The sequence below is a fragment of the Cynoglossus semilaevis genome, chromosome 3 (assembly GCF_000523025.1).
Source record: "Cynoglossus semilaevis isolate Cse_v1.0 chromosome 3, Cse_v1.0, whole genome shotgun sequence".
In the NCBI taxonomy this organism is placed as follows: Eukaryota; Metazoa; Chordata; class Actinopteri; order Pleuronectiformes; family Cynoglossidae; genus Cynoglossus; species Cynoglossus semilaevis.
The window spans coordinates 12,004,188-12,021,411 of record NC_024309.1 but is presented as its reverse complement, the minus strand read 5'-3'; the positions used below and the strand labels follow the sequence as shown (position 1 = coordinate 12,021,411).

The 17,224-nt window shown below is 40.6% G+C and overlaps 2 protein-coding genes across 4 annotated transcripts in view; one reads left to right on the top strand and one right to left on the bottom strand.

The window, feature by feature from the left end:
* acbd5a (acyl-CoA binding domain containing 5a) overlaps positions 1–4,994 on the bottom strand; it is an 8,884-nt gene extending 3,890 nt beyond the window's left edge. The window contains exons 1-10 of the mRNA XM_025054698.1: positions 4,863–4,994; positions 4,420–4,552; positions 3,398–3,518; positions 2,572–2,644; positions 2,099–2,219; positions 1,311–1,511; positions 1,068–1,232; positions 862–956; positions 563–770; positions 278–489 (exon numbers count right to left, since the gene is read on the bottom strand). Coding sequence (XP_024910466.1) covers positions 278–489; positions 563–770; positions 862–956; positions 1,068–1,232; positions 1,311–1,511; positions 2,099–2,219; positions 2,572–2,644; positions 3,398–3,518; positions 4,420–4,528 — 1,305 coding nt within the window. The 5' untranslated portion in view covers positions 4,529–4,552; positions 4,863–4,994. The remainder of the gene's footprint in view (positions 1–277; positions 490–562; positions 771–861; positions 957–1,067; positions 1,233–1,310; positions 1,512–2,098; positions 2,220–2,571; positions 2,645–3,397; positions 3,519–4,419; positions 4,553–4,862) is intronic.
* A 729-nt stretch (positions 4,995–5,723) lies between these two features.
* Positions 5,724–17,224, top strand: part of abi1a (abl-interactor 1a) — a 39,703-nt gene continuing 28,202 nt past the window's right edge. Inside the window, exons 1-2 of one of the 3 annotated variants that reach the window (XM_025054615.1) lie at positions 5,724–5,946; positions 15,577–15,744. In XM_025054615.1, the coding sequence (XP_024910383.1) occupies positions 5,830–5,946; positions 15,577–15,744 (285 nt within the window). In that variant the 5' untranslated portion in view covers positions 5,724–5,829. The remainder of the gene's footprint in view (positions 5,947–15,576; positions 15,745–17,224) is intronic. The other 2 variants (XM_017031654.2, XM_008308146.3) reach the window with 2 other exon arrangements.

Sequence of the window (17,224 nt, the reverse complement as noted above, 5' to 3'; positions counted from 1 at the left end):
AAAAAAATATAGAAATTGTTTAAAAAAAAAAAAAAAAAAAAAGTCAAAGTACGTACTGTTTATCTTAACTCTGTTTGAGCTTCATCTAGACACAAATGTCATAACCGAGGTTAATGTTCAAACTGCTCACTTTAATCTGTTCATGACGATGACTGTCACATTTCTAATCTGACACTGAGCAACATTATTATTATGATTTTATATAACAAAGATATATATCATATTATAGATATTTTATCTTTCGTTTCTGTTCCTTCAAAGTAAAACGTCATCATTAACGTCTGACCTGACTGGCAGACAGCGCCTCCAGTGTGTGCAGCCTCTCCAGGACACTCTGCATGTCCTCCTGTAGCCTCGCCAGCGCCACCACTATCTGCTCATTCAGGCTTCCTCCAGGAGGAACCAGTCCTCTGCCACGACCCTGGTCCCCGTCTTCACCGCTGTGCAGTGGCATCAGAGCTCCGGGGCCAGGAACCTGAGACCTGGAGCCTAACGCAGACAGACTGTTCAGCCTGGAAAACTTGACCAAAAAAAAAATCAACTTGAAAATTTCCAAACCGACCTCTCCCTCCTCTGATGTTCTGAACATTTCCATGCAGCCTCTGTCTCTGCGGCGCTGTCCCACTGCTGTCTCCATCCTCTCCTCCACACTTGATCATCTTCAGAGGACCGTGAACGTCAGCCTGGATTCTTTGTGCCGTCTCTGGAGGCTGTAGCCCCTGGGGCTCCTCTTCGTCCAGGTCTTCCAGAGAGCGGTTAAGGTCCGGACTCTGGAGGGAATCGACATTTGACATCCAAAGGTGATTATTCTCCTCCCTGGAACCCTCCTGTCTGGAGTTAATTGCAATGCTAACAACCCACCTCGTCCTGTCCAAACTGGTCGACAGAATCGCAGTAGACTTCACTGTCGGAGTCACTGGCGACGTGGTTGGAACCTGGTACGTCACCAACGAGATCTGAGTTAAGGATGAAGAAATGCGAAGGTGAAGAACGCAAAGTTCAAATGTTTCACGGAACAGTAGGAGAGTCTAACTGAGAAGAACGTCCTCAAAAGTTGATTCTCTCACCTGCATGGTGACCATTGAGGAGATGCTCGCCAACCAAACCCTCCACAGAGTAGTCACTGTTCAGAGCGACCTTAGAATGACCCCCGTTGGTCAGGTGGTTGACCCCGTTTGTCATTTTACCATTGGATAGAGGGACTTTGTGTCTCCTCTTCTTTGGCTGCAAAGCTGAAGAAAAAAAAACCCAACAAGTCAGCTTCAGGTCTACTCTTTGTCTACTTCACAGAGAGGACGCTTGTCCAATACCTTTCCTGTCCTCCCTCAGTTCTACGTCCTCTTCCTCCTCCTTAACCTCTCCTTCTTCTGCCTCATCCTCGTCCTCCTCTTCTTCCTCCGAAGTCTCCTTCACTCTGAGCCGGTCAGGCTGAGTCCTCAGGCTCCCGTTCATTTCCATACTTCTGACGATGCTCTTTGTGACGCTCATGGAATCCATCGTGGTACCAAACCCTGTGGAACGAGGAGCTACTTCATGTTCTGTATTTCAGACAGAACTCAGTGTGTTGGCCCGTGACGGTCAACACCACTCTGGTTATGTTCACACTGCAGGTCTTGTTTCTCAATTGTGATTATTTTGCTCGGATCTGATTTATTATTTTTTTTGCCTGGTGGTTCATATCATAGTCTCAATGCGACCTCCATTGAACTACAGCTTTCGTAAGTGCAGACCTTGGCCCACTTCATGTCCACGGAGCTGGAAAAACATTGCATACATTTCTAATGTCAGACCTGACATGAAAGTGGCCTGGGTTGGATTTGGGCCTGCAGTGTGATCATAACCACAGAGTCTTTGTGCTACAACAGCTAAGCACTAACAGCATCTGGGCTACAGCACCACACAGATCTACTGAAACCACACCACCAGACTGGGAGGTTCACTCTGACGTCACGTTACTTGCCTTCCAGCTGCCTAGCAAACTTTGTCAAACGAGCTGGGTTTTATATTCAAAAAGAGAAAAAAACAAAACAAAAAAAACCCTCAATGCCATTCTGTGAAACCAAAAGTTAAAAGATTTCCATCTGTTGGAAAACTTTACCTGAACTCAGGTCTGATATCTGTGTGATCTTCTTCTTCTTCTCTTCCACCATCTCGTAGAACGGACCGAGGACGAGCAGGAGCTCCTCCACCTCCTCTGTCACGGGCATACCCTCCAGGATCTGTATGTTTGAATGTAAAGAAAAATTGCAACATTTTTTAATATATTATTACATTTTAAAGCATTAATTAATCGACCATTCACAATATTTGCTCTTGTACACAGTTGATACACAGGTTGATTTACACAAAAGAAAAGTCCAGAATTGTCTCTGTTAATCATAATAATACTGATTAATCACAATCACGATTGATTGTGATTAATCATGATTGTCAATTGTTTGAAAGCCATAATTTTTAGAGGTATTTTTGAAAAACATGATTGTCAATTGTTTGAAAGCCATACTTTTTTAGAGGTATTTTTGAAAAAATTAAAACTGTTTTTTTCTGTAAAACCTGGGTTAAAACACTGACCAGTTTCATTTCATCAACATAGGCGGCCATTGCTTCTTCTTTTGACATGTCTCCCAGAGAATGCCAGGAATCCCTAGGTAACAGGGAAAAGAAAACCCGTTATATTTTAAATTTCCATTTGACTGTGGGCCGCAGCTCAAACATGCTGTACTTGTTTTGTACCATTTTCCAACCGTTTCTGTAAAGTTTGTCTAAGGACAAGCTTCTGTCTGTTAGCTGCGGGTCAAAGTACAGCTCTGTCTCAACTCCCACATTTAAACACCAACGTAATGGTAGAATGTGTGAAAATGCTTCAGTGGGCCGGAGCTCTCTGCTCCGTCCAAAGATCCACTGGACTGGACCGACAGGTCAGAGAAACCTGCCAGGACAAGTTAGTTTTGGCTTTTCTCCTTTTTTGTGCAGTGTGAGGTCACAGTAGAAAAAAAAATCAAACTGTTACACAGCAAGTTGAGTTTGGGAAGGTTCCAGAAGAATTAGGCCACAAGTAGTACTTTTGTAGTAGACCTGCTGCAGATAATGTGATTTAATTTCCACTTTCCAATTTGTTAACCTCACAACAAATAACATTAGTGGAAAATAAATCAAATTATCTGCAGCATAGATTCACATTTTTACACTGTTTTCCAGAGCAGTTTTTTTCAATTATAAATGTGCTTAAAATGTTGTTACTTGTACAATGCAACATTCATGCTGTTAGTTAGCAGACAGTAGTGTTTATTTAAATTTGATTTTTTTCTTGCTCTTAGACAGTATTTGTTCAGCTTCAAAATAATTTTTATTTTAATTATTAACAAAAACTCCAGTAAATGCCGTGTTTTTATTTTACCATTTTGCTTTGCCAACAGCGTCCCAAAAGCCAGGTCTGGGTATGTCACACGGCCCAAGCGTCGCTTGTTTGTAAAAACTGTAGAACCGCAGCATCATGTCGTTAGAAGGCTGAAAGGGACCTGAAAGACACCAGTGAAAATGAATGAGTGTCCCAGTCACAACGGAGCGGTTTTCAAGGCCATCTGCCGTCCTGATAATCACAGCAGGCCTAAGGCTGAAGCAAGGAATGTGTCTACAGTCAGTGCAGCCGCTAAAGTGGATTTAAGCTTTTAAATCAGCACAAGATCCCAGGCTGAACAAGCTGTTCACCTGCAACTGAGAGTAGGAGCTTCGAAACTGCTCTGCTGTCAAATATTGTTTCATGTGGTGAACTCGTCAAACTGGTCTGTGTTTATACATGTTTGAATGAACAACTAAAGTTTATATTTAGAATATAACACACCGTCAATAAATACTGAAAAGTCTGATTTACACAGGGTCCAAAAGATAAGATTTCTCGACTTTTAGAGATAATACTTTGCTCTTTCGGGTGTTGCCCAAGTAACCCATATTATCTGTTGTAGAGAAACAGACATTTTCTACACTTTCTACAAAGGCTCCGAATCGTCAGGAATTCTTAGCATTAACAGTTGGTGTGGAATCAATTCTGATCATGGTCGGCCTGCAAGTGTTCTGGCCATATTGTGAATGCGAATTACGTTTTTTTAAATTGTGCAACTTACTGAAACATTTTATCATGTGTATCAACTCAGACTTAGACTCAACATTTGTCTCTTAAAAATAATGGTATTAACAAGACATTGCAATGAAAAACCTGTTTTTATTTACGTTTATTTAAGTTAATCGACTGATCGTGATGACACCTACAGGCAGTGTCTTGCACTGCTGGTTAAAAGAGTGTTCTGTCACCCACACCAATCACAACAGGACGGGTTGCAGTGTTACTCTGGGACGTTGGTGCTCGGGGTTGACAACAATACTGTCCTTATTCGTTGTGTTGCTCACATCACATCGACTCACCATCGGGGGGTAAACTCTTGATCACTTTCACGGCGGCTTCGAACCGTCGATGAATCAAACAATTCTCATTGTTTTGCAAATCCATCCTGACATTCTCCACCTCCATCATGCAACAATAGTCCAAAAGTGCAACCTGGGGGGAAAAATCGAGCAACAAGTAAACACACCACCATATCAAATAACAGCATTCAAATGCCAAGTTAAAGAAAAAGATGCTAGTTTCCAGTGCATGTATCCTTACTGGCTCACACTGGAACCATCAGCTCTGTCTAATAACAATGTATTGTATGTTTTGACAGCCACCAGGGAGATTTTCAGCTGTATAAAATCTAGGACACAATATTTACCTGCGACACGGATGCAACCGACGCGACGACTGAGCCAAAATGCTGGCTGCGGTTTTCGAATTTACCACAAAACGTCTCCAAAACGACACCACCTACCGTTAAATTCGACCGGCCTATCTGCTCGTCAGACGGCGACCTGTCTGTAGACCTTCACCAGACGCCATCAACAACATATTAAGGTATTACGGAGGGGACTCTGTGAGTTGTAGTTTTCTGAGTCAGGTCCTACAACTCCCACAATTCTCTAATTCGTTCGATGATTTAGCTTGAGAAAACGGTGGGAACAAAATGAATCTACAAATTGGAACAATTAAACAATTATTGCAATCATTTCTCAGAAGAAAGAAATGTTTTTAAAATTGTGTACGTAACTGTAACTGACGAACAAACTACTTGTCCCAGCATGCTCCACTTTGTGTCCAGACCTGATAGGTAGAAGCAATAAAAAAGAACGAGTTCTTACTTTGTTTCATTTTAAGGAGTACAACTATGGCGTCTAATTTATGGAAATTAAAAAATTAAAAAGCTTTGGATTGTTTTAACTAAATTTAGCTATGTTTATATTTACAAATGTACACTGATTTTTTTAAATTAAATTAAACATAAATATATTAATAACCCAGATTTCGAATAGATTTATATTTTTTGAGAGTGTACAAACTGGATGTGCAAACTAGAATCTGGAAGATGTTAAGATCATAAACAGACTCGAGACAAGAATGTACTAACATTAAACGTGTACTTCCTTCCAAGAGTTTTATAGTTGAGACGTGAAGAAAAGTGGAACGCTATAAAGATTAGCTTTAAAAAAATTCATAATCTAATTATTAATATTCTGTTTCCGTCCGATTTCCGGTTTAAGGCTCGGGTCCTTTAAACGTCCTCAGTGAATACTCTTCACAACCATATGCGATCTTTACCTACACGCTGACGTCAGAGTGAGGGCAGGAATCCCACAATAGGAGTCAGCGGAGTGAATGTGTGTTTTTTTTTTCTCTGGTGTGCGCTTCAGTCAAGGGGAAGGCAGAGGGAACAGGGAGGCTCTTCGGAGGAGACATGTAAGATGGCAGAGCTACAAATGTTGTTAGAGGAAGAGATTCCAGCCGGTAAACGGGCGCTAGTGGAGAGTTACCAGAACCTTACCAGAGTAGCGGACTACTGCGAGAACAACTATGTCCAGGTAAGTGAAGTCAACTGCCGCCGCATTGTTGTAGAGGCTTAGAGCCGCCTTTTGTCGCTTCCCGGAGACTCGGAATTGAATGGTTTGTTGGGACAGGAAATGTGGATGGAGTCCGAGGGAGTCGCCCGGTTCTTCCCGATCTGAAGTGTCAGTTTTAATGAGCCGACTTCGATTTTTTTTTAAAAAGAAGACCATGTGTTAACATATAGCAATATTTGAATACATTTATTCATTTGTATGGACTTGTTTCGGCTAAATTGATTGAGGGTGTGTCGACTTTTTAAAAATAATACAGCGGGTTGTTTCGGAAGTGACGAAGGCCTGGTGTTGAGTCACTGAACTATACACACTTTAGATGTAACATAAAATAAATTTAAAAAATGAATGTACTCATATACAAGGAGTAAACATTTTCTCTAGTTGATGACCAACCGACCGTGGTGTCATTTTTAGACCCCGAGTGTCGTAAATCTGGAAGTTATGTTACAGACGAGTTTCCCCACATTTGTTGTAAAAAGACTTATCGTTGCTCAACCGTGTTCTCCTTTTTCCTCTTTATCATGTGCCAGATATAGTCCCATAGTCCGCACTTAGTAGTTCCTAAAAAAATGAATAGTTTAGTGAACCATCTGCACCGCAGGCAGGTTGGTGTAAAGATATTTTTTAGTGTTTGTGATCATTTGGTTGATTTCCAATGTTGCAAATCACTGCTGTTTATATTTTGTTTAGTTATTTCTACAGAAGTCGTATTGATGTTAAGTTTAAGCTAATTTTGGCTAGTGCTTATTTTGTTTGCATCCATTGAGTTATTGTTTCTTTGTCTTGTTTGTCTTTTTCTTGTTTTTTTCCCTTTTTCTAGTTTGGAGCAAAGTTCTTCTACAATTTAGCTGTTTCTGCTTAAATGTGTACATTTCAATTTATATAATAATCTGTAACGAATAATGATAGTAAGTACAATTTCTTGTCTGTGTGTATTATTTTTGGCTAGTCCCTGAGCTACCTGCTTATCAGTTACCTATATGCAATATATGTTTAGCAATTTGTAGTTGAGATATTTCTGCATCAAGTCACAGCTATGTTGGTTAATTTTTAGCTACTGCTAACAACTTTTTCTTATACAATAAGTGTTGGATTTTGTTTTTGCTAACATTTTACTACTTTGGGAAACCTTTAGTTATCTTAATACATTTTATATAGATAGATAGAACTTTATTAATTGGCTACAATTTATCTTTTATAAGTAAAAATTAGTTAAAGCAATTCTGTTTAACGTTGAATGATTTTTATTACCCAGAAATTCTTAAAATACATGAAGTCACATTTGCTCCAGTTGCTGACTGGACTTAAAGTTAACTGTCTGGTTACAGTTTAAAAAACTGCACTGTCCATGTTTTATGATTATTACAATAACATAACAGTCCATTACATTGCTGCAGGTCATTAAACTCACCATTTAATACCACAAAACAGTTTAAATTTCCCTCTGGGACTGTGCAGGACCATTGAGTCGGGTATTATTATATGGCCTTGTAAGCACTCAGGCCCATCATGTCAGAGCAGGACTTTTATTGTTGCTGCAGCTGCACACCTTAATTTAACCATTAAACACTTCACAATGACACATACATGAACCTATTTACTGCTATTGACCAGATTCTTAATGTAGCAGTGTCCAGAGTGAGGCTCAGGGGCCAATTGTGGAGTTTGTATATATTAATAAAAACCTTTTTTCTTTCTAAATATAACTTTGTCCTCTCAACTATTTTCAATCTTAGCGATATTGCTTATTTTAAATGTGTTTCCTGTGGTATTTCCTAACATATTTTAGCCAGTTTGCGCAGTTGCGTTTTGACTATTTATGCCAAGACCCTGCTTTTGGCAATTTCCGTATCTTTTATTATTCTTCTTAAATTAAATTCTTCTTAAATTAAAAGTCTAATCCACCAACTGCCAGGTTGCCACTGAGATGCACTGAGCATGGCATCGTCCTCAAGCACTGCTCCCCGGGCGCCGACCATGGCTGCCCACTGTTCACTTGGTGATGGGTTAAATGCAGAGGTTAAATTTCATTGTGCATGGTGTGCTGTGCTGTGCTATGTCACAAATGATAAATAAAGACAAGTTTAAGTTTAAGTTTAAGTTTAAATTAAAGTATCATCATTTTTAATTAGTGTATCTTTTATTATTCTTCTTAAATTAAAGTATCATCATTTTTAATGAGTGTTTTTTTTTTTCAATTTAAGCTAAAGTAGCTTTGTTTTTGCCAAAAAGCCATTTATTTTTCTTATATGATTTTTTTTTTAGCTTTTCAATGACGATACATTGTATTTTTAAAACAAGAAAATGATCGAGAGATGAGCTTTTCAGTGATTTAAAGGCAGCATGTCTGACAGACAAAGATGTAAATCTGATGTTAGACAGTCACTTAAGGCTAAAAGTATTGATTTTTTTTTCCCTCTCCTTTTCTCTTCTTCATGGAAACCCAGCTCGCTCTAATCCACGTTTGTCCTGGTTTTGGACACAGCAGCTAATTTAAGTCAATGATTATGGTGGACACAGTGTGTGTTTAGGCAGCGTTCTGAGAAGGTTTATCACACTGTAACATCACCACTGAGCCTTTCTCTGTGTTTTTTTTTTTTTAAGTTGTAGTATAGTAACGTCTATGGTTGAGAGCCACTCCCCGAATAAAATGGAACGCCTCCACAGAACAAATTGAGTGACAGTAGTGGTGAGAAANCCCACAGCAGGAAGTCAACCCACCATATCAGATACAGGGAGGGTGTGTCCGTTCATTCCAGCTGCTCTCCCACACAGGACTCCCTGTAATTTGGTTTTCTGCCTTGGCCTCAGATGATTTGGCATCGGGAGGCGGGACTCTGAGGGTTTGTGCCAGTAACGTCCCACACTCACGTACAGGACGAAGATTTAACTGTCTCTGCACCACTTAAAAAAAAAAAAATCACATTTTTCTAGAATAGAAAGTTACATCTGAAGTTTGCAATTATTTTTTTACTTTTAAGTAAAGAAATATTGTTGTTCTTTGTAAACAAACATCACATAGGTGGATAAAGTCCAGACCCCTGCTATAAATGTCTCAATACTTTATATAAAGACAGTTCACTCATTCACTTATGGTCCAGCTCGCTATAAATCACAGTCTATTTTGCTGATTGCATTCTTGCACATTATGATGTCATTGTAGAAAACAACCAATCATTCAGCTTTTTTTTTGCTGTTTTATCTTTCAAGCAGGTTTTCAGTCAGTGCTGTCACACTCAGAGGTTCAAAGAGCAAATATTCTTTTTTTTAATCAGCAAAGTTTCAGTACTGTTAGCACAGGACGTTTAAGTGCGTAAATTTGATCATTCAGGAAGTGATATTTAAGAAGTCTCTAAGAAATGGTCCTTAATTTTTTTCTAAATTGGTTTCAACTCAAACCATAACAAAATATGGTTAACTGTAGGAAATCAGAAAGCTGTTGTGATTAATGTTTTGTTGTAGTTTTTCCTGTATCACAGCATCTCGTTTAAAGTGCTGACATCATGTGGGAGGATTTCAGGGCTTTTTTTTTCTTTTTGGTCTGAAGCTTTTTGCTAATTTGCCGTCAGAGTAACGGTGCACTTTTCCAAATCTCTCCCTAAGGTTAGTCACTACGCTGTGGTTTCTCTTTGCCTCTGACAGAAACCCACACAGACAAAAAGTGTGCACTCCCAGCCGAAGTGTGCACATATCGACATGTCTTGGCTCGAATCAGCCTGTCCTTTCAGCACCACTCTGTCACATTTCCATCCCCTCCTGTGGGTGTGTATGTGTTTCAGTGTTTCTGTGGGTGTGTGTGTGTGTCGGCTGTGTGTGAAGACTAGCTGTGAAGCAGCTCAGCAGTCAGAGCAGATGGTGATGGCTCTGTTCACCCAAGGACACATTACTTCCTCTACATGACAGTGACTTTGGTTTGTCCAAGTACAACCTGCTGGGGCTTCACACAGAAACCACACGGAAACACACACACACACATATATGTATATGTATATGTATATATGTATATATATACATACATATACATATATACATATACATATATATATATATATGTGTGTGTGTGTGTGTTTCCGTGTGGTTTCTGTGTGAAGCCCCAGCAGGTTGCACTTGGACAAACCAAAGTCACTGGTATGTAGAGGAAGTAATGTGTCCTTGGGTGAACAGAGCCATCACCATCTGCTCTGACTGCTGAGCTGCTTCACAGCTAGTCTTCACACCCAGCCGACACACACACACACATATATGTATATGTATGTATATATATATATATGTGTGTGTGTGTGTGTCTACGTGGTTCTGTGTGGTGTGTGACACGGTGATGGGTCAGAGCTATGTTTCCTGTTTGTCTTGCTGACTCTGAAGATCGGTCGACTGGAAATGCCTCTTCACCATGTGGCAGGAAGTAGCCTAATAAAAAATATAATGATTGTGACAGTTTAAACAGGAAATTTAATTAAAATGTTGCAAACCAAGAAGTCACAAGCCGGGACGGTCGCAGTTTTGCAAGATCAGAGCGTGTGACTTGTACTGCAGAGCCAGCGTGACGTCCACTCTTACATTTTGAAGCTGCACTTTACAAACTACATCTGTGGTAATGTTTGAAGGTCCATCAAACAGGATAAAACTTTAAAAGAGTGGAATGTGTCCTTCGTTGTCCTGTCCATTTGACCTCACTGTCCCTGAGCTGGATGTCCCAGGACAGTGCATGTGGACTCTTTTCTGTCCTTTCTCTTCTGCGTCTTTTTTAGTCCAAATACAGTATTTCAGGAGTGGCCTGGATTTTTTTTTTTTTTCCCCAGCATGCCGATGCCTTGTGGCTCTGGGTTTACCACTCCCGTCACCACCTGTCATTTCCTTCCCTCAGCTGAATGGAGTTGGTTTGGTATCAGTTCGTCAAAACCATTTCAGTGAGAAAAATCTCAAATTTCTTTGTAGCTTGGCGAATCATTTAGCCTGAAGCTTCGATCCTCTGAAGATTACAGTGACATACAGCAGGGGGGCATCAGCCACAGTGTAGAAAAGTTGACTTTCTACCAGGGTGAAGTTACTTCCACAAAGTTCCCGAACTTTTCCGGCGTGACTTCGTGACACTAAAGGTTTTTGTTCAGGTGCACGCTGGCAGACATTCAAGGTGAGGTCAACCTTATGGCTGCTCCGTCGACCTCCCTGTGCCACACTGGGGGAGGAGTCATTATAAATTCATGTTTCGTGCAGCTGAGGTGCCTCTTTTTTTCAAAGGCTCAAGGAAAAGCAGATTCTCAGCACCTTTTTTTATTCCTCACACGTCCTAGTGTCACTTTCACTTCCCCGTCTCTCCTCAGGTGGCTTGGGTTGGTGTTCAGTTTCTCCCCACTTCAACCGATAAATAATTCACTCTTATTTAGGATCAACAATGTGAGGATATCGTCTGTCTCATTGGGTTCAATCCTGGCATTTTCACCTGCTGTAATTGAATTCACCTTTAGCTACGATTTAAATGTGTTATTTTTGATGGATTTCTAACAAGCGTGGCCCTGGCAGTTCATCAATATTTTACAGTCAGGATAATAGAGAGTGCCCAGCAATTAAATTATGTGTCTGTTGAAGCACCGAGGTCAACGTATAACAATAGTTGGGTGAACGGCAAAAAAAAAAGGCATGTTTGGCATGAAGGCAAAATGTAATTCGAAATAAACAAATTAAACACTTGCTCTAATGGAAACTAATGGATTTATAAAAGGCTGGAAAAATGAAATTACAATTTTGTAAGTGATGTGGGCAGAATGTCACGGGTTGTATTTCCACCACCTCTAATATATGTCAATACACATGTAGTTGTTTTCACACGCTGTGGGGTGACCGAAAGATAATGATGTCACTGCTTTAAAAGCGTCAGACTGTGAACCTAATTGTTGGCAACATTTCATTCAAGTTGTGATTGTTGTGACTCCAGCATTAGAGCGAGCGTGCACCAAACAAATGCCGCATGCAGTTGTTGTGCGTCGATGGAGCAAAACACAACGTTAATTATCTCTAACTGCGTGAAATCAAGTGTTTAACTGCATCAGATAACAATAAGATTTTGACCTTGTTGGACTTTTTTGGCTGACAGCTCAGCAGTTATTGTTTTAGGATTATACATTCGACCTTCTACGATATAGACTATGTTGAAGTACTACATTGCAGAAGGGAACATAAGGATCAGGCAGCAGCTTCCTCACATCTCTGTACTAATATGGCTTCACTCCTGTGAGAAATATGCAACCGTAGTCAGCCTCGGTCTTTAGTTGCCTCTTGTCTTACCCCCTGTCGAATCCGTTGTAACCGTCAGCACGAGTGTCATCATGTGAGCTCTACAGCCTCCCTGTTAGATTTTCAGTTTATACCCTCAGTTTGTACCACCAACGTTACTGCTTTGGTGCCACATGTTACTCGTGCAGATGTAATTTTTTTCAGGGCTCCTCTTTCTCTAATCTTTCCAACTTAAAGAAAGGTAAAACAATCACACTGTGGTTGCATTACAGCCCCCCTCCCCCTCAAACCTTCTCAACAACCCTTGAAACTTTGAAAACATATGACATGTTGCAGAATTCCAAACATTCCTGAGAGCTTTTTTTTTCTCCCCTGTGAAGTGGTTTCCCCCTCAGGACAAGTGAGAGCACATCAACTCAAATGTGCATGTCAGCTGTACCCAGGTAGAACGGTGCAGATTGTACCGTCACGAAAACACTGTGTTCTTGTACCTTGAAACTATAAATTTCAAACCTGCTGAGGGATTTTCTCCACAGCGATGATCTCATGATTGATGTCTTCTACATCCTGTTATAGTCTTACTCTTTTTGTCTGTTTCCTTTTTTCTTTTTTTTTTACTCTGGGTGGAAGGTTGGCTACGCCTTCTTTGACCTATGAACAGTTGGGAGGAAGTCTGGACTTTTCCTTCCCGTTGTCACAAAGAAGCCCGTGGTGTCTGGCGGTGTTGAAAGACACCACCTTACACTCAATTTCACTTCTGTTGTTGCTGTCAGTCGTTATCTTGCCAGACTGGATTGGTGAGAGACTGAGGTGGTTTTGTTTGTTCACACGAATGCCCCGCAGCTCCTGAAGCTTACCACTGGGATATGACGTCACTAGAATTCAGTTCAGTTTTCAATTGTTTCTTTCCAAATGTTGATAAAATAGCACTTTGTTGCCAGCTGCAGGTTTACTAACCGCAGACCTTGCATTCCTCTGAGCACAGAACTTGAAAAACCCAGTGAGGTGCTGACTGCTGTCTGCCCCTGCCTGGATATTGTGTAGCCTTTCTTTCACATTCCCCGCCATTACTCAGTCCAGAAATATGAGATAAAGTGCCCCAGGAGTGCTTCAGGACGCTCACCTCATTCGCTGCATCTCCTGCTCCTGCAGACGTCGTACAGTCGGCTTTCTCATCACACACTTTGTCTTGTACTACGCAGGAACACACTCGGTTTCCTTTTTCTGGCAGATGTCTTGAGCATTGTTTTTCCCTTTTATTTATTTATTTTCTACGGATTTAATAGAGTTCAAATTCCTGGCCGACTGACCCGACAGATCTAGGTAATCTGAGGATTTGTACACAGTTGACCTCAGATGTGTGAAGAAGCAAAGGCTTTAAGACAGCGACGGAATCAAATGTCACAGCTGGTGGGGACTGAGCTCACAACCACAGCTGGCAAACCCACTTTGTCTCAAAAAAAAAAAATCATTTGGCTACCTGCTTTTCAACAATTGCTCAAGTAGTTTTTATTTTTAGTATTTCAGACAAGTTAAAAATGTTGTCTTACAACAGAATTAAAGAAGAATGAATAAGCAACTTACAGAAGAAATTAATTTGAAAAAATCTTAGAAAAAAAAAATTTCAAGTATTAATGAGAGCAAAACCTAAGACTGAAAATTTGGAATTTTGTGAATTTATGCATCTTTTTGTTATAATTACTCAACTACTTGCTTTTAAGATCAGTTTTCATAAACATATTTTTTCAATTATTCTTTTTGGCTTTTAATTGAATAAAAGTTGGCCCTTATTTTATTCTTGGGGGGGAATAAAGAGACTATTTATAAGAGAAATGTGGCCTAAAACCGAGGACATGGAAATGAGTGAATAACTTAAAATAGCTTGATCAATAGCAGCCACTGCGGAACATGGTCTAAACAACATCACATGTTGTGCCCTGGGTGGAACGTGGACCACTGTGAAAGAGTATTTTTGAAAGAATTGAAGAATACATTTGCTCTTCTTGACTCTGCAGCTGTCAGACTTATGTACAGTGTTTCAAACATAAGTGAGAACTGTGTGTTTTATACTTGTGATAAAGGTCGGTTGTGTTAAAGGCCTGCAGTTCTGCACAAACAGCCATGTTTGTCTCGGTTCAAAGACTAATGTCCCTGTCAAATACGCGTCCTCTTGCAGCTGAGAAAATATCACTTTTTACACAAAGTTGTCTTTTGTTAAAACCTTTTTGTCATTTTTTTAATGTACTTTTGCTGCAGCTGTTAATCGCCTACATCGTATCCATAGCTGAGACCTCAGTAGGTGTCTTAAGCACGTACTGTAAGGATTGTACTTCCACCAGATGGCCTTTTGCTCCAAGACCTCTGGAGGAATCTCGCCTCCTTCCTGAGGCTGTTATCGCACAACACATCTGCCTCTCTGATTCCAGCGTTAAAAGAAACTCAACAAACACTGACACCTCTGCCCCCAACCAAGGCAGACCGCCAGAGCTCTGAGCTGCTGCAAAATTAGTTTTGTTCCAGCTACTGGGAGTGGACGACAGGTCCATTAACACGGTATTCCTTCTATCCTGGGGTTGATCAAATGTTCCCTGTCTTTGTTTGCTCCTCCCCCCGCTCCACCTCCTCCCTGTTAACCTCTGTCACCAGTAATCAGACATTTCACCACCACCACTGTTGCACCAGCCTACTTTCTGCCCCGACAGCCTGTTATCGAGGCCCCTCCAGGGAATGTTCTTGCTCTTTGGATTCTGCTTTATGGGTGAACCGCCCTGGGACCAGCAAGCTGACATCGAACAGGATGGCCTGTTCTGGAGCTGAGCTCCTGGCTGTAACCTGTTTGATGTGCTACGAGGTGGCTTTAAATAACATGTCATTATCACAGTGGCCCTGGTCCACTTTTTCTGTTCAATTATATCTATCCAGTGCTTTAGAACAGTGTGTGACGGGGCTTCTCTGTCCCAAAAACATGTCTTCTGTACTTCTGTTTTTGCATGTCTTTTGGAGAGTAACAAACTCAGAGCATCTGTCTGATAATAATGTTCAATATTTACATTTGTACTACATGTAAAATGCATTTTAAAACCCCAGTCTACATCAGTTTATACACTAACACTTTATGGCTTTACAAACCCAAAGTGAAAATGCATGTTTAGAGTGTGATGTAGTAGCAAAAACACGGCAGAGAATTTAAAACCCCAGTCTACATCAGTTTATTAGTTGGATGACCTCGTTGTCCCATTGACCCTAATTCACCAGGAGCCTGCTCCAGTTAGACGGCTCACTGATGTGATGTGACATGAACGTCACTTGGATTCTTTCTCAACTGTTATTTTTTCTTTTCTCCTATTGATCTGATCACAGGCCCAGGACAAGAGGAAAGCTCTGGAGGAGACCAAAGCCTACACCACTCAGTCCCTGGCCAGCGTAGCCTACCAGATCAATGCCTTAGCCAACAATGTACTGCAGCTGCTGGACATCCAGGCATCACAGCTGCGGCGCATGGAGTCCTCCATCAACCACATTTCTCAGGTCAGAGATCCGCAGCGATATGAAAACACAGCTGTAACAAATGGTGGCCCACATTTCCCACTTCTCTTTTTTACTTTCACACTGTTTGTGTTATTTGAAAACAGTGCAAGGCTCCCTCAAGTAACCATGGCTTCCTCTATATGAGCTTATCTGTCTTGTCCAAGTGTCTGACTGACTGTGTGCTTGACAGAGAGACCGCAGCTCTGTTTGTCCTACTATTGTCCTTCTGTCGTCTTCCCCGGCACCTGCACACTGAGTAGTGTCTTTATTTACCATAGAAAGTCAGCCATCAGTGTGGAGTCTGCAAAAGCAATTGCTTCTCCTGTTGTTTTTCCATTATGTTTTCCCTCCGTTGTTCTCTTTCTGCACAGCCGTGATGACTGTTAGTGTTCTTTACTTCTTTCTTAATATTGTTGTAAAGTTAGAATGGTGTAAAAGTTGAATTTTAACACACTTTTAATTTACTCTATTATTTATAAAATGTATAAATCCAGTCCTTCATCCAATGAACGTATAAAGTGCCGACATGACGTGACTGTGACTGATCTGATTCTATCCAATGAACGTATAAAGTGCCGACATTGTGACATCTGATTCCGGGAATCAGAAACTGTTGCAGCCTATCATGACTAAACCAAACACTACAAAGGAGAAATTGATATCCTCCTCTTGATGTAATATTGGTACGGGCTGAGCTCTTGACTTTTCTTTCCCATGTCCACTATCTCTGTTTTTCCTCCGACTGAGCCTCATTCACACGGCCAGAAATTCTTTCAGGATGCACTGAAGGTCGGCATTTCACTCTAATGGAGGGAAATGAGGACTTGAGAGTGGGAATGAGAGAGAGAGAGCCTGTAAATTAAAGAGAGAGAGTGAGAACGGCTCAAGAAAATAGACCATGACTAGCAGAGAAAGGCGAGAGTGGGTCTATTTACTCTCCTTCACTTTTTTTGACTCAATATCCTGATTCCTGACAAATGACTGGCAGGCAATATGAAGGTCAACATGGCGCCACTGTCTGCTGTTGACTCGGTAACAATAGCCTTTGTGGACTTTGAAATCGATAAAAAAGGTTGTACCTGTTTTTGCATACAATCTAGGGCTGATAAATATTTGAAATTTTTTTCATACTAAATATTTAGTCAGTCAGCCTGTCAGTTGTAAACTTACTGCCCTCCACTTCGAGGCGGGTCGAATGCCTCTGACCTGAAATTGAATTCCCGACGAACACATACTTGGCCTTGAGATGATATTTTTAAACTTTGTTGAAACAAATCCCTTTTTTTACCCACAGCCTGAGTAAATGGCAACCTGTTTATCGAGTGTGCATTAGTGCAATGATTAGTGACTGGATGGTGGATAAAATGTTCTCATTCATTTCAGAATTTTTTTTTATATTAACTTGTTAGTTTTGACAGACTGGGTATAAAAAATAAAGTTTGCTTCCTGTTTTTTTTTTTTTTTCTTTCTGTGGGAAAGT